We start from the raw sequence: 27,973 nt of genomic DNA, 5'->3' as shown, positions 1-27,973 counted from the left end.
GAACACAGAGACGGAAGTAGATAGTTCCTTTATCAAATCCCTCAGGAGACGGGTGAAATGTGCAAGATAATTTAATGCTCACAGGCTAAAAGAGCAGAGGCTAACACCCACTTTCCAAATCGATCCATAGCCCTCGATTCACGATTGGATGGATGGACCGAAGAACTTTGCTCTGCCAATTCCTTTTTGGTGGCAGCAGCCACCACAATAGCATCAACCGGGACAGATTTGGACCAAAAGTTTCTATCTGATGAAAGGCTCAGAAACTTGTCTGCTTTCTTGGGCACTGTCTCCATGATATCTGGCTCCTTCCAAGCCATGCTGGCCACAAGATCGATGCAAGGATCAGCAGGGGGGAGGGGGGCACCCAGGAGGTAGATTGTCCCATACTGAAAGCCTCCAGAAATACGGCTTCCTCAGAGGACGGATTTGGGTAGACCAACCATCTTTGGTCTTAAGGATCTAGAGTATGTCTCCAAAGGAGACGTCCTCCGGTGGAGATCTTAGGGACCCATCCCCCTCATCAGCATATGTATCCTCGGTAAGGGACTCCATAGGGGAGTCAAGATGTCTCCTCTTACAAGTCCTCTTCCTGGGAACTTCCTCCACCGGGGGTGGCGGGGAAGAATCGGATGAGGAGGGGCACCCTGTGGGGGGGGCATCCCCCTGGAGGCTAAGTCGGATGGGCTGACCAGAAGCAGGATGAGACAAGCCGCTCAGATACTGGAGCTGAGTAGGATGACTGTGCATGGGAGAGGCAGCTCTGACAGCAGAGAAAGTTCTTTTGGCATCCCGGAAAGCAGAAGGACTAAGAGGTTTCATCCCCCTCTCCTGCCGATAAAACCCTAGCGGGAGAGAGGGTGGACCATCCCCAGTCCCACCACTCCACCAGACAGCACCAGACCGGGAACTGTCGAAGGCCGAGGCGCCCAGGGGAAGAGACTAGTCCAAAAAGCCCGGGCCCGAATCCAACCCCATAGACCCTGGCTCTGCCTGTTCTGGGGAACAGAAACAGTACCAGCTGCCAATCCCGTCAGGGAAGGACCCAAAATGGGCCCCAGGGCTCCCCTAGCCTCCACTCCGCTCAACAGTCCCTGAGAATCCAAGCCACTGGTCGGATGAGGAGCGATCGAAGGGGGAGTGGGAGATTGGATTCCCGACCTGTGGGCCGCCAGAAGCCCCAACTCCATCTGAGCTTTCAGGAAGACCCGCATCATCCTGTCCATATCCATAGGGAGGACACTCCTGGAAGATCGGGAGGAGATGGAGGACCTACTAGGAGAGTAACGCCTGCAGCCCGATTGTCGTCTCTTGCATTCCCTAGAACGAGACCTACCTGGAGAAGACACCTGCTTAGAATGCAATGGATCCAAAGGGAGATCCTACACTACAATCGGCTCCGGCACAACTCTCTGATCTAACCGAATCGGAACCAAACTCAAATGATCCAAGGTGATACTTCTCGAATCCCTCAGATCCAAAAGGTCGGATCTGTAGGTTTGGTGCCTACCCACAGATCCGAAGGTCTGGAGCAGAGATCCTTGATTCGGGAGAAGATACCAAAGGAAACCCTTGGATCCAGGAGTGGACTCCCTGGACGATATGGGACCTGAAAATCTCGGATCCGAAACTGCCCTGGCTGGAGCCGGATCAGAGGACCTAGGATTTGGCAGTTTGGGATGCTTGGTCGGGGCCTTCTCAATGGAAAGCTTCTTTCTAGCCCCAGAAGAGCCAGCCTTGACTGGGGAACCAATGACCAAGGGGCCTCCTTTGACCAAGCCTTTAGTCAGGAGCTTATTACGACGGTCGACCAAAGCCCTCGGGTTGAAAGCAGCACAAATGCCGCATTCCACCTCGAGGTGGTCGCCGCCAAGACAGTAAAGGCACTCCTCGTGTGATTCGGAAATAGGCATTTTCTGCCCACAAGAGGAGTGCCTTTTAAAACCCAAAGGTTTATCCGACATAAGCTAACTGGGAAACAAAGAACAAAGTCAACAAACAAGCCAAAGTTCGAAAAGCCTGCTAAATCTGTCCGAAACACTCACGCACTTAAACTAAGCAACTACTTGCACACCACAAAAAAACTAGGCCGAAACACAAACCCCAAGAAAAAGACTTAAAGAAAGGGTAAGACTCGACTGGGAGGGGAGAGCTAAGAAAGGAAAACTACCAACTAACGCTACAACCCAGAAAAATTACAAAAAAATTTAAGAAACCTTACAAGAAACATTTACACTAATAGGAGCTGAGCAATCTGCGTCTGACTGAGCGGCAAATGAGATCTGAGGGAGTGTAGGGCAACAGAGCATTATGGGAGGGGAGGAGCTTGAGCTAAGCTGTGTTTTGAGTATGCCGGCTCAGATACGATAATGGATCCAAGACCCTAAAGTGAAGAATGGTGACTAGATAACATCAGATTATAAACATTTGTTTACAAGTAGGTTGCAAAAATTGCATTCTCATGAATTCAGCTCAGGCAGAAAATCTGCAGGTGTCAGATGTGAAATTCCACTCAAGCTAGGTGTTAATGAGCTAACAGTTTCCTTTCCTAAAGGTGTTTTAGTTGCAATTTGCCCATTATTATTTATCTCATCAGCCCAGTCAGTAACATATAAGTTTTCAAGTTGTGCTAATTGCACAAGTCCATTCTACACTTACTATCAATAACAACATGCAAGTCACCCTACTTCTCAGCTTCTGGCATAAGAAAAAGTCTCCAATATCATTGTGTGTTACTTTTGCATATGCATAGCATTTAGTATACTGGACAAGACATTTATGATTCAACAAATTATTGATGGCATACTCATTTAATGAATCCATCGTCTGTGGCAAACATTTGAAGTAAAGAATTTTAAAAACAAAAATATCAAAGTCAACAATCATGGAAGTTAGAACAACTGGTAAATTAAGTCAAACTGAAGCAGACATACAAACAATAATCAATATTAAATGAAATATACTGAACTGAACTTGTATAAAGGAAAGTACTTTATAAAGTAGATTTTTTTCCCCAGCTGCACCGTCCATGTTGCTCATGCATGTCAAACACAGCGGGCTGTGTTCATGACAACTCTGAAGTCACAGCTCAAGTTAAAACTAGATAAGGCCCTTGGGGAGGACAGTGTGCATCTACCTGCAATCTATTCCTTTCTGCCAAAAATAAAACAGTAAAAATAAGGTAAAAATAATAAAATACATATGAAATAAAGCTTTTCCTGCCAAACAGTTGAACAAAGGTAAAAAAACAACACACAATGGTTTGAAATAATGTCAAGAGGATGCCCACCTAAAATCTGTTTTAAGTTATAACTAGATATGCCCCTTTGGAGGGCTGAAATATAGCCCTGTCCCCCAACAAACAGTAAAAAAAAAAAAAAAAAATTCAAATAAAGTTTCTGTTACCAAACAGTTACAAAGAAAGTACAGGATGGCTACAGATAAGGTCCAGAGTATATCTGCCTACAATCTATCTTCTTCTTTCAGCTTTTCCCGGTTAGGGGCCGCCACAGCGGATCACCTGTCCGCTCATGATTGGCAGTGGAGTTTTACAGTGTCGAGTTGCAGCCCGGCGCACAACCTTCCACAGAAGGCGCACACACCCATGCACTCACACCTAGAGCCAATTTAGAGTGTCCAGTCCACCTACAGCATGTCTTTGGGATATGGGAGAAAACCCACGTGATCACAGGGACGGCATACAGACTCTGCACAGAAGGCACCCCAGCAGAGGATCGAACCAGAGAACCTCTTGCTGTGAGGCGGCAACGCTAACCGCTGCACCACCATGGCCGCCCCATCTGCCTACAATCTATATCAAGTTATAATTAGATACATTCCTTGGGAGGACTTGTGTGTGTCTGCTATAAAACTAGCCCTTTCCAGTAAGGGGGTTAAATCTTGCAAAATGTTCACAAGAAATATCATAGCCTCCCAGACATAAAAAAAAGCTGTAAATGAAAATCTTCAAGGGTTGACTGCCTTCAAAATCACCACCACCTATCCACTGACTAAGGGAGAAACTTTAATTATATCAGACACTTGTCCAGTGGTTAAGTGTTGTCACCTCAGAGCAAGAGGTCCTCTGGTTCAATTCTTGGCTGGGGTGCCTTCTGTGCAGAGTATGCATGTCTTCCCTGCGGTCATGTGGGTTTCCTCCGGGTGCTCCAGTTTCCTCCCACATTCCAAAGACATGCAAGTAGGTGTACTGGACACTCTACATTGGATATAGGTGAGTGTGTGTGTGCGAGTGAGTGGTATGAATGAACTACTGTGGCAGGGCTAGCCACCTGGAGGTGTAAACCTTGACTCGAGATGATTGTCACTGCTGAAGTGACACCCCAAACCCCATATGTAAAATGAGAAAAGGGATTGAGGATGGATGGATGGATAATCTTCAGTCTTGAACGATAGAAAGAAAGATGCATAAAGCCAAAGGAAAATGACCAGCCAGAGAGTCTCATCTGGTTTCAAAAATCAGATGGAATCACCATCAACAACAGCTAAAAAAAGGCACAACTATTTTTCAGAAAACTACAGCAGAAGAATGACATACTATTTGCAAAGTGAAATGGTATCAAATAGAATTTTGCATCCCTACAAAAAACAGATAAGGAAAAATGTTTACAAAAAAAACTGCTGGGAGTTTGGAATGTGGCACTGCCAATTAGAAGTCTGGTTAGCTGTAACTACTAAAAAGAAAGGTTACAGCTGCAAGTGTATGTCTTCCACTTTTCACATGGAACGAATTATCATGCAGATGACCAACACAGACAATGGCAACCTAAAGACACTAGATCGATCCCAGTTTGGTTTTGTTAAGGGAAGGTCTTGCCTACCCAACCAGGTAGACTTCTTTGAGAAGGTCACAAAGGCTATGGATGAGGAGTAAATGGTGCATATTGCCTACCGTGACCTGGCCAAGGCATTCGATACCATAACCCACTCAGGTATTATTGACAAATTCTCAGAACTATGCATAAATCCCTATACAACTTACAGGATTGCTGGAAGGCTCACAGGACCCAAGAAGTCAGGATTGGTGAGACCACCTCCACTAAGTGATCAGTCACCACCGGTGTACCCCAGGGCTCCATGTTGGGCCCACTCCTGTTTGGCATCTACTTCTCAGAAGTCAAGACTAATGTCAAAGGCCTCTGTCTCCCCAAGTTCAGAGATCTCTGTAAATTGAGAGCTATCACAGATTCCGCCATGACACTAGCATCCTAGAAGAGCAGCTCACACAAACAAATGACTAGTGCCAAAGCCACGGATTAAAACTCAATGCAAAGAAATGCATTACAGTGCCCTTTGTGAAAGTATTCATCCAGGCTAATTACTCCATTGATAAAACACCCTTAAGAGTTGACTTGGTAGTTAGGGATCTGGGAACAAATGTAGAAAGCATTCTATTCTTTGACCAACATGTTGCCAAAATAGTAAGGAAATCATTCCATGTAACCCAGCTCATAAGCAAGGGTAAGGTCCAAGAGGTTATAGTACCATTTTATTCAGTCCTTCTCAGACCCATCATTGAGTAGAATGTCCCATTTGGCATGTACCTAACTGGACACTTGCAACAGTTGGAATACCCTCAAAGGTTCCTCACCAGGAGAATCCAGGGTATAAATACCCTGTCCTACACAGATTGCCTTAAGGCCCTATTTCTGCACAGTCTCTTACAGGCTACTGAGAGGAGATCTATGCCTGGCACATAAGGCATCCCCACATCCAGCTCTGATGGATCTCTGGCAAAGCCACAAAACAAATAACAGCAGAAACACTAGATCCAAGGTCCTGAACTTTGCCTGTGGCATACATACAGCATGCTGGAGAGACTGATATGTGCCTCAGTGGATCCCCACATTATGGAATAAGGTTTTCAAACCACTTGAACAGTTCATCCCTGATCCTATTCAAATGAAACTTTGATCACTTGATGGGAGATCACAATTCCCCCTGCCCTGGTCTGGCCCCCATGTCTCTGATGGACAGAGGTTGACAGTAAGTAAATCGATCACCAACAAACATTACCTCCCGATAACCCTTAGCTACCTCCTTATTAAATACATCCTACTATACAGGCACCCAAGGAACTCGGGGAATAATTGGGTTGGGTCACACAACTAAACTTCTAAAGACCCTAGTGTGCATTACCCTAGTACAAATCTATGAACATATGAAAACATATCTAAGGAAAAACATTTAAAATACTGCCAGGAGTTCATGTACATATTGTAAATAGTGTTACTAATAGGAAGTCATCAAGTACCTATAGCTATTATTAAAAAGAAAGGTTGCAACTACATACACACGTCTTCCACTCTTCACAAAAATAGTAATTTAATATTAAACTGCCAGGAATTACAAGTCCACAAGCATCCTCATGTATAGTATGTTTACAGACTCCTTTGTCTTAAATAAATAAATGCAAAATATATAGAGAGAGACTACCTGCAATAGCAGTGTGCTCTCTTAATAAAAAAGAAAAAAAAGTAAACAAAAATATATAACAGCAAAAACTACCTACAATGGCACTGGGATCTCTAACAGCAACATAAAGACAAAGGTACCATTTCTTTAACTCAAGCAGTGATATTTGGGTATTTAACAAAAGAAGTGTCTTGCGTTACTGATTTAGAAAATTGAATAAATACTCAAGACGCTTCTTTTTCTAAATACTATCATTAAATAATGCTTAAATATAAGTGAAAATGTGTAGAAAACTGTTTTTCTACTGCAAAATGAAAGAAACAAGTAAATTAAAAAAAGATATAAAAATTATCAAGATGACAACACACAAAAGTGACCCAATGCTTGGTTTATCCACGGTTAACTTTGCTGAGTTATGTGATCTTCACCCTTGCGAGCAAACTACAGCAACTCTGGGTAAATCACACGCATTAACCACACTCGGCGCCAAGGGTTAATGCTAAAATATAAAACATGCAGAAATCATTTCCTTTCTTGAGCCACTGTTTTTCTCTTCTAGAGCTTATAATAAGAAGTTATGTACCTACCATAACGTTCCATGTTGGTTGTCTTCATCTCACCTTCTTTCTTGCTGTTTGTTTGGGATCAGAGCCGATCCTCGTCTCCGACTCGGCCATCTTCAATAGCTCGAGAGCTGTTTACTGGCTCAAGGCTACCCCTTATCCCATGATGCCTAGCGATAGCTACCCAGATCTCATTTGAAATAGCTAATCCAGACATAATAAGAGAGAAACCAGTTATCAAAAAAACTGGTTGTTCCATGCATTCTAATATCTAGAATAGGTTGGGAAGACCTGGCCAGAAGAATAACAATAAAAGAATACTCAGCCAGTGAAAAAAGGGACTCCTCTCAATCCACTAGGATGGGGACGGAGGGAGGGTCGCAAGAAAGAAGGCGAGATGAAGACAACCAACATGGAACATTATGGTAGGTACATAACTTCTTAATGTAAAGTTGTCCATCTTCGCCTTCATTCTTGCTGTTTGGGACAGCGTCCCTAGCACCTAACACCCTGGGTGGCTCAGTGGAACAGACTCTTCAGAACAGTGGAACCAACATCAGCTCTGCTCCGGGAGACCATATCCACCTTGTAATGAGAAATAAAGGTATGAGGGTTTGCCCACGTGGCAGCTGCATAGATGGAATCCATGGGCAACCTAGACTGAAAGGCTACGGAGGTGGCTAACACCCTAGTAGAATGACCTTTTGGTAACTCTTTGTTCCTTAACTGACAAATAAAAGTAATACTGTGGGACAACCATCTGGATAAGGTCACCTTGGAAACTGGGAGACCTTGTTTGTTTAAAGCATAAGAAAGGAATAATTGGTCTGACTTTCTTATTTCTTTAGTTCTGTGCAGGTAAAAATGCAATTGTCTATGAATGTCCAATTGGTGAAGTTTGTACTCTGCCTTCTTGCTATGATTTGGGAAGAACACAGGGAGATCTATAGATTGGTTTAAATTACTTTCTGAGCAGACTTTAGGAAGAAACGAAGGATTAGTCCTCAGAGCAACTCTGTCCTTGTGAAACACCAGGTAGGGAAGACGAACACATAGTGCCTGAAGTTCTGAGACACGCCTAGCTGAAGTGATAGCTACCAGAAAGAGTGTCTTCCAAGATAGAAACTTGATGGAGCAGGAAGCTGCTGGTTCAAAAGGGGGCAGAATTAAAGTTGTTAGGACTAAATTAAGGTCCCAAGGGGGAGGGGGATCTCTCACTGGAGGTCTAAGAAGAGATGTCCCTCTCAAAAAAGCTTTACAGAGCTTATGAGACATAATGTTAGAATTTGACAAACCAATATGAAAATTAGAAATGGCCGCTAATTGTACCCTGATCGCAGCGGAAGTGGCCCCGGAGTGAAATAGTTGTGCCAGGAATTCCAGAATTTCATGGACTGGGGCTGAGAAGGGATCCACATTCCTAGACTCCACCCAAGAAAAATGTTTCCATTTGCTAGCATAAGTTTTTCTCTTTGTAGACTTATGAGAAGAGAAGATAATCTCACGGACTGCTGGGGAAATGGTGGGAAGCCTGGCTAAGGTTGGAAGTGGAGCAACCAAGCTGTGAGCTGGAAAGTTTGGAGGGATTGATACAACCCGTCTGATTGATGAATCAGGAGATCTGGAATTGGGTCCAGAGTCCACGGCTGATCGAGAAGATAATGATGCAGGAAATGGGAACCATATCTGTCGAGGCCAGTAGGGGGCAATGAGGATCATTTTGCAACCCAACGATTTTGCTTTCTGTATGAGTTTCGGTATCAGGGGAAACGGAAGAAAAGCATAAAGAAGTCCCTGAGGCCAATCGTGGACTAGAGCGTCTCTGGGTATGTGACCTGGAAGCGGAAGAAGGGAGAAGAAGTTGATGCATTTGCTGTTGAAGGGGGTGGCAAAAAGATCGCAGCAAGGCTGTCCCCATTTGCGGAAAAGAAGATCTGCAATTTCCTGATTCAGAGACCACTCGTGAGGCATGAGGATAGCTCTGCTGAGCCTGTCCGCTATGACATTGGATCTCCCAGGGATGTGCTTCGCAATCAGAAAATTTTGGGAGAAAATCGCCCACTGCCAAAGTCTGAGTGCTTCTTGACACAGGGGGTAGGATCTGGTTCTGCCCTGCTTGTTGATGTACCACACCACTGACATGTTGTCTGTTTGAATTGCAATGGTCCCGAAGGGAAGAGAGTCTTGAAGAGCTTGCAACGCTAGGAGCACGGCTCTCATTTCTAGGACATTTATGTGCAGATGGTACTCGAGGTTGCCAAGTGCCTTGGACTGTCCTGCCCAGATAATACCCCCCCAACCCTATCAGGGAGGCATCTGTTGTCACTGTGGCTACCGGAGGGGGTTGTATGAAAGGTCTGCCCTGAGTAACTAATGGGGAGACCATCCACCAAGAAAGGTGTCTCTTGCATGCCTCTGTGATCAGGATCATGTGAGACATGGGTAGCTCTTGGAAAGACCACCGTGTGAAAAGAAGCCACTGAAGAATTCTCATGTGGAAGCGCGCTAGTGGGATTAGAAGAATGGCAGCTGCCATGGAGCCCAGAGTTTGAAGGACATACCTGACTTGGATCATTTTGCTCTGCATTAGAATTTGCACTTGACGAATTGTGGACACTCTTTCTAGTGGCAACCTTGTGTTTAAGTTTGCTTAAGGCAGATTTTTCAAAATGCATTGCAAAACCTAGCTGGGTGCAGGATGTGATTGTATAATCCAGCGCTTGTAGGAGTTGATGCCTGGTGGTAGCAGTGAGGAGCCAGTCATCTAGATATGGAAACACCTGGAATCCTTGACGTCTCAGGTGAGCCATGACCACTGCTATACATTTGGTGAACACTCTGGGGGCTGTGGTGAGACCAAAGGGAAGAGCTCTGAACTGGTAATGACTGGTCCCCACCCGAAAGCGAAGAAATCTCCTGGAGAATCTGTCCAAGTTGATATGGTAGTACGCGTCCTGAAGATCTATCGAGCACATCCAATTGTCCTGACCCAGAAAAGGTAGAATGGACTGTAGCATGACCATCCAAAACTTTGTTCTTTGTAGTGACTTGTTTAGTCTGCTGAGATCCAGAATCGGTCTCCAGTCCCATGTCTTTTTTGGTACCAAAAAAAACCTTGAGTAAGTTCCAGATCCGTACTGATCTGTGGGGACTTCCTGGATGGCTCTTTTTTCTAGCAGTTTTGAAACTTCTATTACTGCTTGCTCCTTCAGAATGGGTGGAACATCTGGAAGGATTTTCTTTGACTGTAAGGGGGGGTTGATGGAAGGGAATTTTGTAACCTCCGGATATAATGGACCGTACCCCATCTGTTTTTTTTTTAAATTTTGCCAGGCTTTTGGGTACAGTGAAAGTCTTCCCCCGACTGCCTCCAGAGGTGAGCAGCCGGGCAACCCTTTAGGGATGCTGTAAGGGCTTATCAGAGAAAAATTCTCTGTTGCCCTGGTTCTGCAGACCCCCTTTGCCATGACGGCGGCATCTATTATTATTGTTTCCCCCTCTGCCTCTGGAAGAAAAATCACTACATGTGTCAGGCAAGGCTCCCTGAGATTTACGGAACCACATCTTCCCACTCTTCTGACCCTTGGGGTAAGGTCTAGAGGGAGTGGAAAAATGGACTCCCATGGCAGAGAGAGTCTTGCCTTCTTGCTCACACCTAGTCAACGTGTCTTTCACCTGTGGCCCAAAGAGAAAGGAGCCATCAAAGGGGGTATTGGTGAAGGACGCTCGAAAGGGTTCCGCAAAGTGACACAGCCGCATCCACGCATGCCTCCTAAGGGCTACACCTGTGCCCGCGGCTCTACTTGCTCCATCGGCTGCATAGGAAATGAGCCTCATGGAGGAGTTAACTATAGAATTAAGTGTCACTAGCTGGGAAGCTACTTTGGCTTGTGCTCCCGCAGCTGTAGGATCTTGAAGGGTATCTCCAAGCTCTTTAAGAAGATCCCTTTGAAGTCAAGTAAAATGACATAGATAGTTCAGTGACCTCATGGAGAAGGTCGCTGAAGCAAACATTCGCTTTCTGTACCTGTCCATCGTCCTAGACTCCTTGTTAGGGGGATGAACAGATGAAGAGGTCTCTGCTAACTCTTTTTTGGTGGCTGCTGCTACCAGCATGGCATCAACGGGCACACCTTTAGAAAGAAATTGCTTATCCTTGGGAGCTGTAATAAATTTACCAGGTCACCTCTGAGTTGGTTCCACTGTGTCCGGAGCTGACCAAGCCTTTCGAGCCACTACGGACATAAGTGGGTCAAAAGGTGGGGGAACCCAGGAGGTGGAAGGTTGGGAACCGAAAGCATCCAGGAATACAGACTCATCCTTGGTAGGAGCTAGGGCATTCCAGTTCCCCCTCCGCCTAAGCATTTCCAGGATGTCCAAGAAGGAAACATCTTCAGAGGGGGATCTCAGGGACCCTTCCGATTCATCTAAGTCTGTATCAGAAGTGACAGACTCAGCGGAGTCAATGTGCTTCCTCTTGCACTTCTTTCTTCTGAGGGGGCTCCTCTGAGTGATCAGGGGAGGCCTCAGAAGAAGAGGAAACACCCAATGGGGTGTCTTGGAGCCTCGGTTCCCTGCGCTTGGGGTCTGGAGGAGGAGCAGAGGTTGGCACATGCACTACGGGGGACGGAGCCGGTGGTGCTGGTAGTTTAGCTGACTCAGGGGACAGGACACTCTGCATGACCTCAAAGGTGTCCCTGCCTCAAGGCAGAGAAAGCTCCAGTTCCGAAGAAATAGGAATCTTTCTCCGTGCCAAGGGGGGATGGCTCCGAGGCCGATGTTGGAGCCGAGCTCACCTGCGCCGATGCTCCGAGTGGGGGAACTGGGTCGGACAAGGGTCCGATGCCACTTGCCCCCTCAGAGCCGATGGGGGAGCCCCGGCATCCAGATCCCTTGATGGAAGGTACCATCGAGGTAATCAGAGCAGACGTCGGAACTGAAGGAGATATGGTTATCGGAGCAGACTGTTCCGCTACTCGAACCCCAACGAACTCTGGCTCCGAGCTCAATGGGAGGTGGATGGAGCCGATACCTGTTGAGAAGGGCTAGACAACATTTTAGCTAGGCCCTGTGATTTTAGCAACCTACTCACTACTCTCTCCACATCATGATCAGACAGCCTAGAGGCTCGAGAGGAGTGTGAAGAACGGTGGCTACGTTCACTTTGCAATAATGGAGAGCCAGGAGCCAAATGAACCGACTCTAACAAGGGGGACCTCAGCGTTTTACGGCTCCGAAACATCTGATGGAGCCGACGGAGGGGTTGTCTTGTCGGTGCCAGCTGGAACCGACATACTCGGTAAATCCTGTACCAGGGTCAGCTCCGAAGGTGGAGCCGACGGTTTAGAGGATTTTGGGGATTTCACTGGCTGTGAACTCTTTGATGGTGAATCCTGAGGTTTTATTAGACCCCTAAGGATCAATTTGTTCTTCCGTTTCTGCAGGACTCTTGGACTAAAGGCATGACACACAGAACAAGAGTCCTGCAGGTGAACAGCGCCCAAACAATAAACGCAGCTAGGCCAACCCCACTTGTGGAAAATCTCCTTCGCAACTTTCGGATTGAGAGACCACTCGTAAGGACTGAGAATTACTCGACTCAATTTGTCCGCCAGGATGTTGGATTGTCCTGGAATGTGCGTTGCTATCAGAAAGCGGTTGGTGGATATCGCCCATTCCCAAACTCTCATGGCTTCTCGACAAAGAGGTTAGGATCTGGTTCCCCCTTGTTTGTTTATATACCAGACCACTGACATATTGTCCGTCTGTATTGCAATCGTTCCTAGAGGTAGAAGGTCTTGGAGAGCCTGCAACGCTAGAAGCACCGCCCTCATCTCCAGAACATTTATGTGCAAGTCGGTCTCTGACAAGGTCCACGTACCTTGGACGGTTCTGCCCAAACAATGCCCCCCCCACCCTAGGCGAGAAGCATCCGTGGTTAACGTGGCCTGGGGAGGGGGAAGCACAAAAGGTCTCCCTTGTCTAAGTTCTGGGGAGTGAAGCCACCAAAGGAGGGATTCCTTGTAAACCCTGCTCAGGGGGATGGGAGTATTCAATGGATGGTGTAACAGTGACCATTGAACCTGGAGTGTCCACTGTAATATACGCATCCTTAGGCGAGCATGGAGAGAGAGGCCGATAGCCGCTGCCATCGAGCCTACTGCTCTCAGGACTAACTCCGCCGGCGGAGCTTTGGTGCAAAGAAGAGCCAAAACTTGGAGTGAGAAGCTGGACAGCCTGTCCGAGGTCAAGAAGGCCCGAGAAGATCAGGAATCTAGTCTGGCTCCTATGAAATCTAATACTTGCACAGGATGAAGAAAAGACTTTGGTATGTTGACTGAAATGCCCAAACTGTCGGCAAGAGACAGAACATAGTCCCTTGTGATACAAAGCTGATGCCTGTTGGTTGCTGTGAGGAGCCAGTCGTCTAGGTACGGAAAGACCCTTATGCCCTGAAGCCTCAGGTGGGCCGCAACCACTGCCATGACTTTGGTGAACACCCTGGGGGCTGAAGTGAGTCCGAACGGAAGGACCCTGAACTGGTAATGACTGGCCCCTAGCCGGAAGCGAAGGAACCTCCTGGACCGTCTGTCCATTAGAATGTGGTAGTACGCGTCCTTGAGGTCTATCGAGCACATCCAGTCGTTCTCCTGCATTAAGGGGAGAAAAGATTGTAGAGTGACCATCCGGAACTTTTCTTTGGGGACAAACATGTTCAGGGTGGACAAGTCTAGAATGGGCCTGAGGTCCCCCGTCTTTTTTGGCAACAAAAAGAACCTTGAGTAGTAGCCCGATCCGGATTGGTCTGGGAGGACCCGCTGGATGGCTCTTTTTTCTAACAAATTTGAAATCTCTACGGTCACCGCCTCTCTTTGTTTGGGTGGGACATCGGGGAGGCTACCACCTGAGGGAGGACGAAATAGGAAGGGAATTTTGTAGCCTCTGGATATAATTCAGAGCACCCATCGATCGTTCGTGAACTCCCACATCGACAGGTGCTTCGTTAAACACCCCCCGACTGCCTCGAGAGCTGGACAGTCGGGGAAGCCCTCAGGGCTGCTGCGCAGGTCTCTCGGAGAAAGGCTCCCTAGACCAGAAGTTACGCGGTCCCCCACTGCCTCTGGGCCGGCGTCCACCCTGCCCCCCTCTGCCTCTGGAGGGCGCGAAGTCCGAAGCTGGATAGGATTGCTGAAACTTACGGAACCACAGCTTCTTTTGCCCCCTCTGATTCCTTGAGAAGGAACGTTGGGGGGTCGAGAAGCGGACTCCGACGGCAGACAGCGGCTTCCCATCCTTCTCGCTTTGGACTAGTGTATCGCGGACGGTCTTGTCAAAAAGCGAAGAGCTGTCAAAGGCGAAGGACGCCTTGAAAGGTTCCATGAAATTACAAAGGCGGAGCCAGGCGTGGCGTCGCAAGACAACACCTGCCCCGCTGGCCCTTGCGGCTCCCTCCGTAGCATAAGACAGTAGCCGCATGGACGTATTTGAGATGGACTTGAGAGTGGCCATACGAGTCAAGAACACGGTCTTGTCCTCGACCAACATGGACTCTGGTGGAGCTGCAGTGTATTCCTTGATCAAATCCCATTGCAGCATGATGACATGCGCCATATAATTCAGCGCCCTCAGAGAAGGTTGCTGAAGCAAAGGCCCGCTTCCCTATACGATCCAGCGCCCGGGACTCCTTGACCGGCGGGTGGACCATGGAGCTCTCCTGGGAGAGTTCTCTCTTAGTGGCAGTAGCCACCAACATGGCATCAACTGGAGACCCTTTAGCCCAAGCCTGCCTATCTGAAGGGGGGCTAAGGATTTTATCCGGCCGGCATGGGATAGGATCCACAGTGTCGGGCTCCTTCCAAGCCCTGGTAGTCAGGAGATCTACCAGGGGATCTGCCGGTGGGGACACCCAGGAGGTAGATGGGCCCACTTCAAACGCCTCCAGAAATACGGACTCATCCGAGGAAGGTTTTTGGGCAGACCACCCCCCCTACTATGCAACATTTCCATGATGTCTCCAAAGGAGACATCCTCGGGGGGGGTGACCTTGGGGAACCTTCCCTTTCCTTTAAGTCCGTATCTGTTGTGACGGACTCGGGGGAGTCCATGTGCCTCCTTTTACACGTCCGTTTACGAGGCACCTCTTCTGTGGGACTATCAGAAGAGGGCTCGTCAACAGCCTCTTGTTCCTCCGAGGGAACCAACTGGACGGTCTGAGCAGGCTGTCCCGATGGAAGGATGATGGAAGGTAGACCCGTATGCAGTGAGGGAGCGGAAGGATCCAAAGCCCGGGTCGGGGACCTGGAAGACCTTGACAGTACCCTCTCCACTACCTCGAACGCCGAAGGAGAACTACTCTCTTCCGGCCCCGAGAGCAGTCTCCTCGGCTCCGAGATAGGGATCGGGGTCGGAGCCAAAGCCGTCGGATCCGAGAGGGAGGTGCTCTCCGACATAGGAGGTGCCGAACAGGCACCCGCTCCCACGGATCCGACGCGCGGCCCACGGCCCCGAGAACTCGGATCCGAGATACTCGCGGGTATGGTCGGCGTCGAGAAGGCTTGGGCCACCGGCGCCGACAAAACCCCGGCTCCGAAAGGGCCTGGATCTGAAGACTCCAAAACCTGGATCCGGGTTGAAGGAGAAATCGGGGCAAATATTGAAGCTGCACTCCCCCCCGTGGGGGGGGGGGCAAGAGCACCCCATCTGCATTTGGGTCTGCAGAAACAGACGCATCATCCTGTCCATATCGGCATTGGAGAGAGACCTAGTAAATCTAGAGGAGGTCGTAGAGGCAGGCCTGGAAGGCCGCCTCGACGACCTTGAGGGTGATCGGAGCTCCTCCTCCGGCTCCGGTGAGGAGGAAGGGGATCGGAGCCAAGAAGGAGAAGGTCCTGACACCCTCGGGGGCGATTTAGCAGTCTTCGATGGCAGAGTCGAGGGATGAGGCTCGGCTCGCCTCTTATGTCGGTGCTTCTCACTGTGCTTTTCCCTAGAAGGAGAAGACTGAACTTCCCTCGTACTCAAGGCAACAGTGGGAGGTTGAGTCCCAGCCTGAGTCGAGGGAGTCAAGGGTGCCGAAGCTACCTGGGCAGCCTGCACCTTAGAGGGAGAAGAGGAAGAGGCCCCCTCTGGGGGAAGCAATCCCGCCAGAATAAGCCTGTTCCTCCTGTCCTTCACAGCATGGGGGTTGAAGGCTGCGCAAACCTGGCAGTCTGAAGACAAATGGGCAACCCCCAGGCATATAACGCACTGAGTGTGGCCATCAGCTGGGGAAAGCTTATGGCCATACCCAGTGCACTTAGAAAAAAAAAAGCCTTATGGCCTTCGGCCATTTTTCCAACACACGCACTCACACGCCCAAACACCTAGGGGAGGGTTAACTAAACCAAAGCGCCAATCCCGAAAATAAAAAAGGGCAGAGAAACACTCTCTCAACACATACACTTTTAAATTGTCGAAATTTAAGAAAAAAAAATCACTTCCCTGCTACTAAAGCTCAGGAGCTCTTCTTAAGTTGCTTGTGATCAAGCCGCGGCAAAAACGATCTGAGATAGTGTGGTGGTGACAGGGGATTATGGGTAGAGGGGAGGAGCTAGGAGCTCGGATCTTGAAGCTTGGAAAGCTGCCAGTCGGATCCAAGGTCGGATCAGAGACCCACAGGTTGCAGAACAAATGAAGTAACTACTTCAGATGTATAAGGATATAGTTCTACACAAAAATTAAAAAAATTTGAAAATACAAGCCTGAGCGAGAAAACGACACACCTCGCAGCTGAAGCAGCAAACGGGATCTGGGTAGCTATCGTTAGGCATCATGGGATAAGGGGTAGCCTCGAGCCAGTAAACAGCTTTCAGGCTATTGAAGATGGCCGAGTCGGAGCAGAGGATCAGCTCCGATCCCAAACAAACAGCAAGAATGAAGGCGAGATAGACAACTTAACATCCTTTATTCCTCTGCTTCCAGATAAGAATTTCCACACCATAAAGTCTACACACTGACCACACTACTCCACAGCACCTTTATTGACAAGAATAAGACATTAGCTTAGTGGCACAAGGTCAACAGTTGCCTTACCTTTGTTTCATATCCAGTCAAGAACTTAATATCCATGGATTTTTGAAGCACTTTCTCCCTGTCTCTGTCTGCTGCAGCTCTAATGATCTGGAAAAAATTGAAAGACTTAGAAATATATGAAGTGCCCAAAGGTCATTTTCAACTTTAGTAGTAGCTATCAGTACTTCATTGCAATGTTCAACAGGATGTCAGCAAGGATACCTTTAAAAAATTCTGTGCACTCAACATTCCTTGTAAATGCAGGGTAAGATATCCTCAACGGTTTTAAATAATCATTAAATCTGTTCCTGCTATGAACTGTGAAATACTGTATACACATATGTATGGTACATTTAATTAAACTAGCTTTGAATCTAGTTGCAAGAACATATAAAACTGGCTAGAAAATTGCTTTAAATACTGGTTTAGTAAGACAAACTTACCCAGTCAATGACACATGGGTAGTGCAATGCCATGACCTTTAGTTAATACAGCAAACGCAAGATTTATAAAACCTGCAAACGTACCTCTATATACTGATCTGTGAATTCTTTGTCAAAACTTCTTGTTGCTCCAAAATCCAAGAGGGACACCTGAAAAATTAAAATGTCGAGTACTTTACTTTAATGACATATCTTCGCAATTACCTTCTGAAGACTGATGTACGTTTAATTTCAAGACATGATCCTATTAAAAGCACACTGTCAAATCAGCAGACTTCAGGTATTTACACAACAGCAGCAATATATCCACCATCAAAAGCATCTGAAGACTTCATGTTTTTCAGTAATGCAATACTAGGACACACACTCTCACGTTCCTTCTCTCAGAGTATACTTGATGTTTGCGGAAAATGATTATTTGCTGCACACCAGGCAAGTGAGAATCAAATTTATCTCAGCAATCAGAGAATGTTGAAAGGAATGTGAGAGATTCAAGTTGCTGTATCCAGCTGTCTTCATCTCTACCCATTCTTCTGACAATAAAACTCAGACTCAGCCAGTGAAACCTTTTCCAATGTTCCAAAGAAAAATGCTTGAGAGGACTTCCAAGATGGCTGCACACAGATCAGCTTAACTTTAGCTCTTCTAGTGTGAAAAAACAAATTGAGAAATAAGAGCCAGTTACACTGCCAGCTTGACTAAAATTCAGTTAATGGCTAGAAAGAGCACTGCCTGGATACCAACAAAGAAATTTAGAGAACATGAAAGAAAATCAGCCAGAAATGGTGAAAAAAAAAAAAATAAAAAGCGCTTGGAAGAATCCTGCAGCCATTCAGCAAAAAGCATTTCAGGCTTCAGCTTTGGTAAAAGAGATGGCTTAAGTAATTTAGAGGAAAAAAATAAATCAAAAATACTGAAGAGGTGATCAAGATAAATGAAATGCTGAAGGAATAGATCAACTCAAATAACAAAAGGCTGGAAAAATAGAAGAAGCTTTAACTAGCTATTCAGATGAACTGAAAAAAAATGCAAAAAGTAAGAGGGTGAAATGAAGAAAAGGCTAGCCAAGTATGAGACTTCTAAAGTTTTAGAACAGCTGTCTCAAAAAAATGGTAGCTTTAGAAGGCAGAACAAGCACAGAAGAGTTATGTACTCACCATAGCAATGCATCTGTGTTGTCAGCTTTCGTCCATCCTTAAGACTGAGTTTTCAAATCTGACCTCGGCCACTTTTCCAGTTAGGATGCGCGGCTTAGGCTCCTCCCCTTACCCATAACCTCCTCCAAATCCCACATTACCGCAGATCAAGTTTGCCCCAGTTCAAGATTACTAAGGAATAATCATATAGTACCCGTACTGAAAACAAAGTACAAACGCAGAAACTGTTAAACAACCAGGAAATACCTAAATCTGAAGTTCTGGAAGGTGGAAGATATCTCTAGGTATATCCTAAAGGTTATACCAGACGTCTATATTGTGAAGTAACTGAAAAGCAATAAAAACATGAGCCACAAAGCATTACAGAAAATTATGAAGTTTATATCACATGGGATCACACATAGGCAACAGTTCAAAAAACAGATGCAAGAAAACCAGATAGAAATGAGAGCAATGTGGAAGAAGGATACCCAAACAGTTCCAATAACAGTAGGAGCAATGGGCCTTATAAAAAGGAATTTCAGCCGCGGTGGTGCAGCGGTAGCATAGTCACCTCACAGCAAGATGTTCTCCCGTTCGATTCTCGGCTGGAGTGCCTTCTGTGTGGAGTCTGCATGCCCTCCCCGTAGTCGAGTGGCATTCGAAAGACATGCGTGAATGGGCGTGCCTTCGTTGAAGGTTGGGCGTCGAGCTGGCACCTCGGCACCATGAAAATCTACTGCCAATCATTAGCAGACTGGAGTTCCGCTGTGGCGACCCCTAACCGGGAAAAGCCGAAGGAACAACAACTTTGACACGTTACAGACACCTGTAACTCTGTATGAACTGCAGGAGGAGTCATTATTGGGCACATTGCGGGTGCTCCAAACATTACTTCTGGCTAACATTAAAGATTGAAATATCAGTTTCATGAACTTTACTCATACTTTGACTTGGGAATCGGGTCCATTCCCATCATGGTATTAGAAACCAAAAAGACTTGTTGAAATTTAAAAAGAAGTCTATATAAACATTTTCCATGACATGGAAGGGGAAATGGACGGAGGGAGGGATGTTGAGGAAGGAAGAAAACAGACAACACAGATGCATTGTTATGGCGAGTACAGAACTTTTGTGTCTGATGTCTTTTTTGTCTATAGGCTCATAGGTTGGCACTAGGCTATTGGCCCCAAGGCCTGTACAAGCCTAGCCATAAAAATTCTTCAATGATTGGGACAGAGTCCCCAGCTTTTTGAAATCCAGGGTAGTTATCACAGAAGGATATTTTGGAGAATGGAAGAGCCAAAAGCTGCCCTTTTTCTAGAAAGAAATACCCAATTTGTAATCAGAAATAAAAGTATGAGTCTTGGTCCAGGTATCTGCAGCACAAACATCATCTACTGAAGTTCTGGATAAGAAGGCAGAAGTGGAAATGAATCTTGTTGAAAAAGCCCGAGGGGGGAGGGGCCTCAGTAAAGTCAAACTTTTATCCTTGTAAACGTAAGAAATACAAATCAGTAAGCCACCTGGCTATGGTTACTTTTGAAACTGGCTTGCCCAGTTTAGCCTTTGAAAATTAAATAAAAAGCTGATCAGATTTTCTGAGAGTTTGTATTCTATGGAGATGGAAAATCTGAGTTGTCTATTTACATCCAATAAGTGCAGCATGTATTCTCCATTATTAGTAAATTTGGGGGGAAAAGCTAGCAAAGTTATAATTTAAGTACTGCCTCAAATGCAACCTTTTGTAAGAAGAGATTGGTTTGCAGGGAATCTCTGTCCATGGGAAAAATTAGACATGGAGTTGAGAAGACAGAGCATGGAATTCAGATACTCATCTGGCTGAAGTAATGGCAACTAGAAAAATAGTCTTCCAAGACACTAGTTTTATGTCCACTTTGGCTGCTGGTTCAAAGGGAGACTTTGTCAAAGCCTGTAAGAATAGTATAAGATACCAAGGAGGAGTGGGATCCTTAATCAGAGGTCTAAGGAGGAAGGTACACTTAAGAAAGGCTTTACATAATCTGAAAAATACCAAGGAGGAATGATTTTTCCAAATATGAAAATTTGAGATTTCTGCTAGTTGAACTTTGATTGTAGAACAACTCATTCAACTGTGGAAAACTGATGCCAGAAAATCCAAGACTGATGAAACGGGGTCTGAAAATGGGTCCAAATGTCTCTACTTGGCCCAAATAGGAAGCCTTTTCCATTTACTTGCATATCTTTCTGGTCAAAGCCTTCTGGGAGGATGTGAGAATGTATATTACTTAAAAAGAAAACATGGAATATCTAGCCATCACTGGAAGTGTAGAAACCATGTTCTAAGCTTAAGAGTTTGAATGCCTGGGTGAGACAGCAGATCTGGAAGCTGATCCAGGACACAAGGCAGGTGTACTAGATGAGGCCAGAGAAAAGGGAACCACACTTGTCAAAGCCAGAACAGGACAATGAGGATGACTTTGCTCTTCCTTTGAAGCTCTTTTGTTAGAAACTTTGGAATAAGAGGAATTGACGGATATGCATAAAGGAGGCCAACAGTGAAACAGACAGTCTCTCAGTGACTCCCACAAGGCAGTTTAGCAATTTGGTGGAAGGCAAACAGATTTTAGCATGGTAGACCCCATTGATGAAAAATCTGTTCAGTCACTAAAGAATTGAGAGACCACTTGTGAGAGAGCAGAATAGACCTGCTCGGCTTGTCCACCAAGAAGTTGGACTTCCCTGGTATGTGCACTGCCATCAGAAAGCTGTTGGAAGGGACCACCCACTGCCACACTCTCACATCTTCTCAAAACAGGGGGCAGGATTGGGTCCCCCTTGTTTGTTAATGTATCAGACTATTAACATGCTGTTTGTATCATCCCCAGAGGGAGAACATCCTATAATGCCTGTAACACTAGTAGGACTGCTCTCATCTCTAGGACACTGATGAAAAGATTGGCTTCTGGGGTGGGACCATGTGCCTTGAACAGTCTTCTCCAAGTAGTGCTCCTCCACCCCATCTGGGAAGCATCTGTGGTCACCATGGCCTTTGAAAAAGGTAAGACAAAGGGATAGCCCTGTTGTACTTCTGGTGTTTGCACACATCATGCTACAAGCTTCTTGCACACACTGATGATACATATGGGAAAAAAATACAAGGGTTGTCATCTTATTGACCAATGTACTGCTAACTTCCAATGGAGTACTGTTGTATGAAATCTTACTAATGGAACTGGCATTATTGAGGCACCCATGGATCCTAGGAGTTGTAAAATTAATCTGGTGGGGGGTGTAAAAACAGGACAGCCAGAGCTTGACTCTGCAAGGTGGAGAGCCTCGACTGTAGTAGTTTTGCTATCTGGAGACAGTGTTTAGGTGAGCCCCTATGACCTCCAGGACTTGTGTGAGACAAAGATGAGACTTCTTGTAATTGACTATGATGCCCAGTTGGAGGCAAAGATGAAACAAGTAATCCCTGGCATGAATTAGAGGATGCTCAGAGAGGGCAGTGAAGAGCCAGTCAAAGAGCTAAGGAAACACCCAGAATCCTAGCAGTCTCAAGTGAGTCGCCACCACTGCAATGCATTTGGTGAAGACGCAGGGCACTGTGACGAGACCACAGGACATGGCTTTGAACTACAAAGGACTGGCCTCCAGCAGGAAGTGAAGAAACCTCCTGGATCAGCTGTGATAGTTTGCATCCTGGCGGTCTCTCAAGCACATCCAGTCTTCTGTATACAACAGGGGGAGAATGGGTCCAAGAGTGGCTTGAGGTTCCCATTCTTCTTTAGCACCAAAAGGAAATTCAAGTAAGTTCTGTACCCTTGTTGGTCTTGTGGGACATCCTGGATGACTCTTTTTGTTAGCAACTTTTGTATTTCTAAGACTGGATCTTTTATGTGATGGGGTGATATGCTGGGTAAATTTCGTCTCTTGTGCAGGCCTCCAGTTCCAGAGAAGCAGACCCTAACTGCCTCCACTTGCAGCAGTCAGACAACCCATCAGGAGTGCTGATAAGGTTTCTTCAGAGAAGGGGCCCCTGATCTGGGGTGACATCTATTTTTAGAGTTCTCCCCTTATCTTTGTGGCGATCTGTCTCCAAAAGAGTCCTGGGAACAGCTCTGGGACCTTTGGAATCACATTTTCCTCCACCCACCTTCTGATTCCTGGTAAAGGTCCTTTAAGGGGTAAAAAAAAAAAAAAACATATTCCTACAGTAGACAGAGTTTTTCCATCTTGTTCACTTTTGCAGAGACCTTCCTTAATCTTTGGTCCAAAAAGTGTCTATCCATCAAAGGGAGCTGTGACAATAGCAGGTACTGTCAATCAAGCCAGGAGAATTAGGGCAGTGGGTGTGTAACATATCTGAGGACAGATAGCTGGAATTTAGTAAAGAATTGTATGCCATTTGTATGATCTTCTTTTGGCTTTTCCCAATTAGGGGTCGCCACAGCGGAACTCCGGTCCGCCAATGACTGGCAGTAGATTTTTATGGTGCCGAGGTGCCAGCTTGACACCCAACCTTCAACGAAGGCACGCCCATTCACGCATGTCTTTCGAACACCACTCAACCATGGGGAGGACATGCAGACTCCACACAGAAGGCGCTCAAGCCGAGAATCAAACAGGAGAACCTCTTGCTGTGAGGCGACAACGCTACCGCTGCACCATCTCGGCTTATTTGCCATTGTATATCAAACTGATTTGTACAGAGGCTTGTATTAAAAATGTATTTGTAAAGTTGATTGTGTTAAAAATGTTAGACAAGAGAACAGGACCAAAATCTTCTAGATAAATGCCTGGTTCACTATAGTAAACAGTCCATACAAAGCAAGTATAAATGAACCTAGGCAAAACAAATGGCAGTGTTCCAATTCAGAAAGGTTTAATAACAAAAACAAGTATGTAAGCGCTTTCACAGTGAATATCCCACTGCTTCCTCAAACGTTTAGCTAACACTAAAGCAGCTTCAGTTTAAATAGAACAATGGGAGACCTTAGAAAGAGCATTGGAGAGATTGCAGAGGTGAGAAGCACCTCGTGAGAAACTTGCAGAGCTGGAAAGAAAGTGAGAAAACAAATGAAACTGTGTCCAAGTTTCATGAAGGCAAAAATTTTGTGTGGACATGTTTAGTGCAAAACCACTTCAGGGATCCATGACAGTGCTGCTAACTTTTCTGCTAAGGGAGGAGTCTCCCAAAATCCTGTCAATTTGCCTTACATGAAGATCAAAGTTTCCACTAGATATGTCTCCCAGTTCTTTGCTGCTGGGCTGCACAATTGGTCTCTGTGCAAGAAGGAATTCTTGCTTTGTTGTTATGGCCGCACATGAGTTTGCCCGGAGCTGTTGAATCAACACCATAAACCACAGAAGTAACTCCTTATGTGTTAGAATCAACACCTATTGCTAAAGAAGTCCTTTCATGTTGATATGTAATGACTGCTGTAGTAAGGGCTCCTGACTTGAAGAAACCCATTAGAATAAACTAGATGACTAACTGCTCTTTGTCATCGGGATGTAGATGCTGAGATAAAGGCCACCTCTGGCCGGGTCTGTAATCTTAGAATCTGGCCCTGCCTCTGGCTGAGAGCCCAGCTTCTCCCCTGGTTTTAGAATCTCTCCTTTATTCACATGAATCCCTCTTTTGAATGTAAGGTATTATTTGAATGAATTTTTCCTTTATTTTGGTATTATGTGTCCAAAAGTTTTTTTGTTGGCATTGGGAATCACCACAGTGCTTTGGCAGTTCATTGTAGTGTTGGCACCTGGAATTTCCAGAATAAAAGGGCGAGAAGGACAATGCTTGATGGAAGTAACTTCTGAAGAACTTTCTTGATGGAAGTAACTGGAAAAGAGATAAAAGATGGAAGTGGGGTTAAAGTTTGGAAGGCTTGCACACGGGAGTAGAAAACCTCAGACTGGACAAGGTATTCAGTCTCACCAGGGTACTGCCACACGTCTTGAGATACCCTAGGCATCTGCTTTTGGCAAGGACTTCCTACTATTGAGCGCTTATCAGGCACTGGCCATGACAAGGAATCTTTTGAAGGAAGGCCTTCCCTAAGCCAGAACTGGTCTTTAACCTTAGAATACCTTGGGCTTAGAGATTTTTTGTAAGGGCTCTTTGAAGAACTGGATAACTGGGCTTTCCAAGAAACTGAATATGAACTTCCCAGTACTCCAAAGGGCAAGGGCACATGAGCCAAATAGATTTTGAGATCTAGTTAGACTGCTTCCTGCAACTTGCCCAGATCCCTTTGAAATCTTTTGTAACGCAGATCTAAAAAGGTTACCATCACCAGATCTTGCCCAGCAAGAGGTAAAAGCTGTTAATACGTCCACAAAAAAAGTCCAAAGTTTGTTCCTAGAACTTGGAGAATACCAGACTAGGCCCCTTTCAAGACTACGAACACTTTGGTACTAGGAACATCCTGCAAATCTGAATGGAACCTATTTGCTGAATGTTCCCTATTTGGAGGAGAGTCTACGCCAACACAGAAATTTGCTGTTGCGAATCTCTTTGTGTATGAGTAGAAATTTCTCCACTTTGTGGTGATGCTGGGCATGACCATTCAGAATTTAACCTGTGAAAACCCATTAAATCCCCATTTTTATTTGCCAAACAGAATCGAAATCAGACAGCAGGAATGACAGCAGGTCTCCCAGAGGTGCTGCCAGTAAAGGACTGACTGGCAGGTCTGAAAGGGCTCTGAATGACCAGACTGGGTCCCAGAAGGACTCCCTGTCCTGAGCACTGCCCCTAAAAGAACCTTGACCTACCCCTCCCTGGGCCTAACCTTACCTACAGGAGAAGTCCACCCTGGGTAATGGGTAGCACTGGGAATCATACAATGTACCTCCAAAAACTTAAGTACTTGCACCTCTAAATCCAAAAATCTGTGCAAAAACTCCTTAACTCTCTCCATTTACTTAGGCTTTTCCTTCTGCTTCTTCAGGCTAAAAGGGACAACACAGGATCAACAAAACATACCATCAAAATCCTTGTGAGCATCCAGGAACCATAACTGCTCTATCTCCACCAGAACCAGTGAACCAAACCGGCTCTGACTCACAGCATCAAAGGCCTGCAAAGCGAGCTTTCCTCACTTGCATGCAAACATGAACTTTCAGAATGCTTGGAAACACTTTCAGGAAACATGAACTAAATCCAAGCCAATACCACCAGTGAAAGCTTCCAGCCAAAGATATTTATGTAGACTTCAATTGTGAGACTTGAATAACATAATTGGCTGACAATTCAAAACTGACACAAAAAAGTCCCCGTAAAGCCCTCCTTTCTTTCCCATCTATCCAAAGCCCCTTCAAAGCCCTTGCCTCTTTTTCAGGATTTTAAACCAGCAAGTAACCACAGGCTTTAGGCCCCTGAGACCTGAGAGATGTCTTCCCCTCTGCTTCTTAAAAGTACTAGGATGGGCTGACCTATAGGGAGGCTAAGGTTCAGGATTTCCAGGAAGCAAGGAAAAAGGGGGTGCGAAACCTGCAAAAACATCTTCAATAACTAAAGGCCACATCTTCTACCACAGGTATCTCTAAGGCTCTTCCTGCTGTAGTAGAAAACCTAGCCTTCTCTCTTAAGAATGTTCCTCAATCTTCCCAAAATATGACCTTCCCATTTAAAATGTTCTCTAGAAAAGAAAAATGAAAAATCGACATCAGCTGAAGAAAGGAGAACATCATCATCAGAATTCATCAGAATAAGGAGGATACTTCAATAGTCTTCAACCAAGACTCTCACTCATTGCCCAAAGCCTCCTACAAACTCTCAAACTCAGGTTCCACCTCTTATCCTTAGGGAGATAGAACCTCTAATCATAGTAATCAAATCCTCTGCCATTGCTTTTTTCATAATGAGATTAAAGACTGAAAAAAACCTGGAGCCTGCCCCTAAAAAAGCCACTGCAACAGAACCTGCCAAAGGCAGCAGAACCTTAGGGAAGAGAACAGGAAACGCCCAAGCTTAGGAAGGCCAGGAAGGAGAAGAGCACTTCCCTAGAGAGGACCTTCCCGAGGGCACTTCCTTTTCTCCACTTCACATCTCAAACAAGAGGCACAACTGAGAACCTCACAGACTCTCCTCCAAAACCTCGGGACGTCCGGGACTGTCGGTCCGGGAACCCCCGACTGTCGGTTCTTCCACTCTAGGCTTTTTTTGGAAGCGGCGCCGCTTTAGAAGACGGGCGGAGCATCCACGCATTTTATAATTACAACGCTTCCCAAACACTAACCTGGCACAGTCTAACCTTCTCTTAATAGTGCTGTTAAATCTAGCACAAGAGCCAATCCATCCAACAACGGCGTTCCACACAAAAAACAAGGTATACACACAAGGCCCTGAGTATCTATGAGCATACAAGAAATACAGTTATTCACTTTTATTCACTTTCTGAAAACCGTTAAATACTGAGGCAAGAAAAACAAAATATTCCGAGGTATAACTTGATAACTTTTGATTCGATCGTTCTGAGAAACGAAACTTTCAAAACTTCGCAAACGCTCTGCTGCATCGCATCTGCTGCATCGCGGCCGGCCAAAAAAAGACTGATATATGCATGGGTCATGCGCATTAGTACCTGCACGCATCGCCAGTTCAGCAGCCCACGCGCCGTGACCGACGCCAGCCATATCTTTCTTGGTACGGCCGACTGGACAGCGGACTACCCAATAGTTAGGACTGCAGCAATGTGGAATGAAGAACATCTCCTTAACTTAAAACCAATTAGCCAAAACCCCTCATAAAGGCATATACATATCTTCCAAACAAACCCACATTAATCAAATATGAAAAAATTTTCATAAAAACACACAACAATGGTAATGAACAGAAAGATGTTATTGATTCATTTATTTTCTAAGAGGCCTTGCTTTAAGTATAAGCTTAATAGGAACTTTGTCATTAAGTCCCTTGCCTACATCAGCTCTTAACTTAACTATCCACTTTGTTTCATTGATTCCTGTTCGATTCCTGATGTCCCCCATTCTATTACTGATTCGAGTATTTTACACTATCATGAATTTAAAGTTTTGTGTGCCTACATTATTCATAATATGTTTGGCAAGAGCATTTGTTGTAACTGGTCTTTGAATATCATATAAATGCTCCCTAATCCTAAACTTGAACTTCCTGTCTGACTTGCCTATGTAAAACACAAAACATGTTTCACAATAAGCTAGATAAACTATATGCTCTGTGTCACAGGTACCTTCAGTATGAAACCAAAAAGTTTTACCAAAGTCCAGATGAATAAACTTACCCGAGCTATCTACATACTGAATAATTACATTTATTACACGGCCTCGCAATTTTATTAGTTCTTTTTATGCCTTTTTGCTTCGGGTAGCATAA

The 27,973-nt window shown here is 45.6% G+C and overlaps 1 protein-coding gene across 2 annotated transcripts in view; it reads right to left on the bottom strand.

The window, feature by feature from the left end:
• The window catches only part of LOC122805553 (atypical kinase COQ8A, mitochondrial-like), a 768,588-nt gene that overhangs the window by 114,334 nt on the left and 626,281 nt on the right, over window positions 1-27,973 (bottom strand). For both annotated transcript variants that reach the window (XM_044075768.1, XM_044075766.1), the window contains exons 13-14: window positions 17,573-17,638; window positions 17,067-17,153 (exon numbers count right to left, since the gene is read on the bottom strand). In XM_044075768.1, coding sequence (XP_043931703.1) covers window positions 17,067-17,153; window positions 17,573-17,638 — 153 coding nt within the window. The remainder of the gene's footprint in view (window positions 1-17,066; window positions 17,154-17,572; window positions 17,639-27,973) is intronic.

This window comes from Protopterus annectens, chromosome 6.part1, assembly GCF_019279795.1.
Source record: "Protopterus annectens isolate FY-2018-M chromosome 6.part1, PAN1.0, whole genome shotgun sequence".
Classification (NCBI taxonomy): domain Eukaryota; kingdom Metazoa; phylum Chordata; order Ceratodontiformes; family Protopteridae; genus Protopterus; species Protopterus annectens.
The sequence above is the reverse complement of the archived record's forward strand: the minus strand, read 5'-3'. Positions and strand labels throughout refer to the sequence as shown.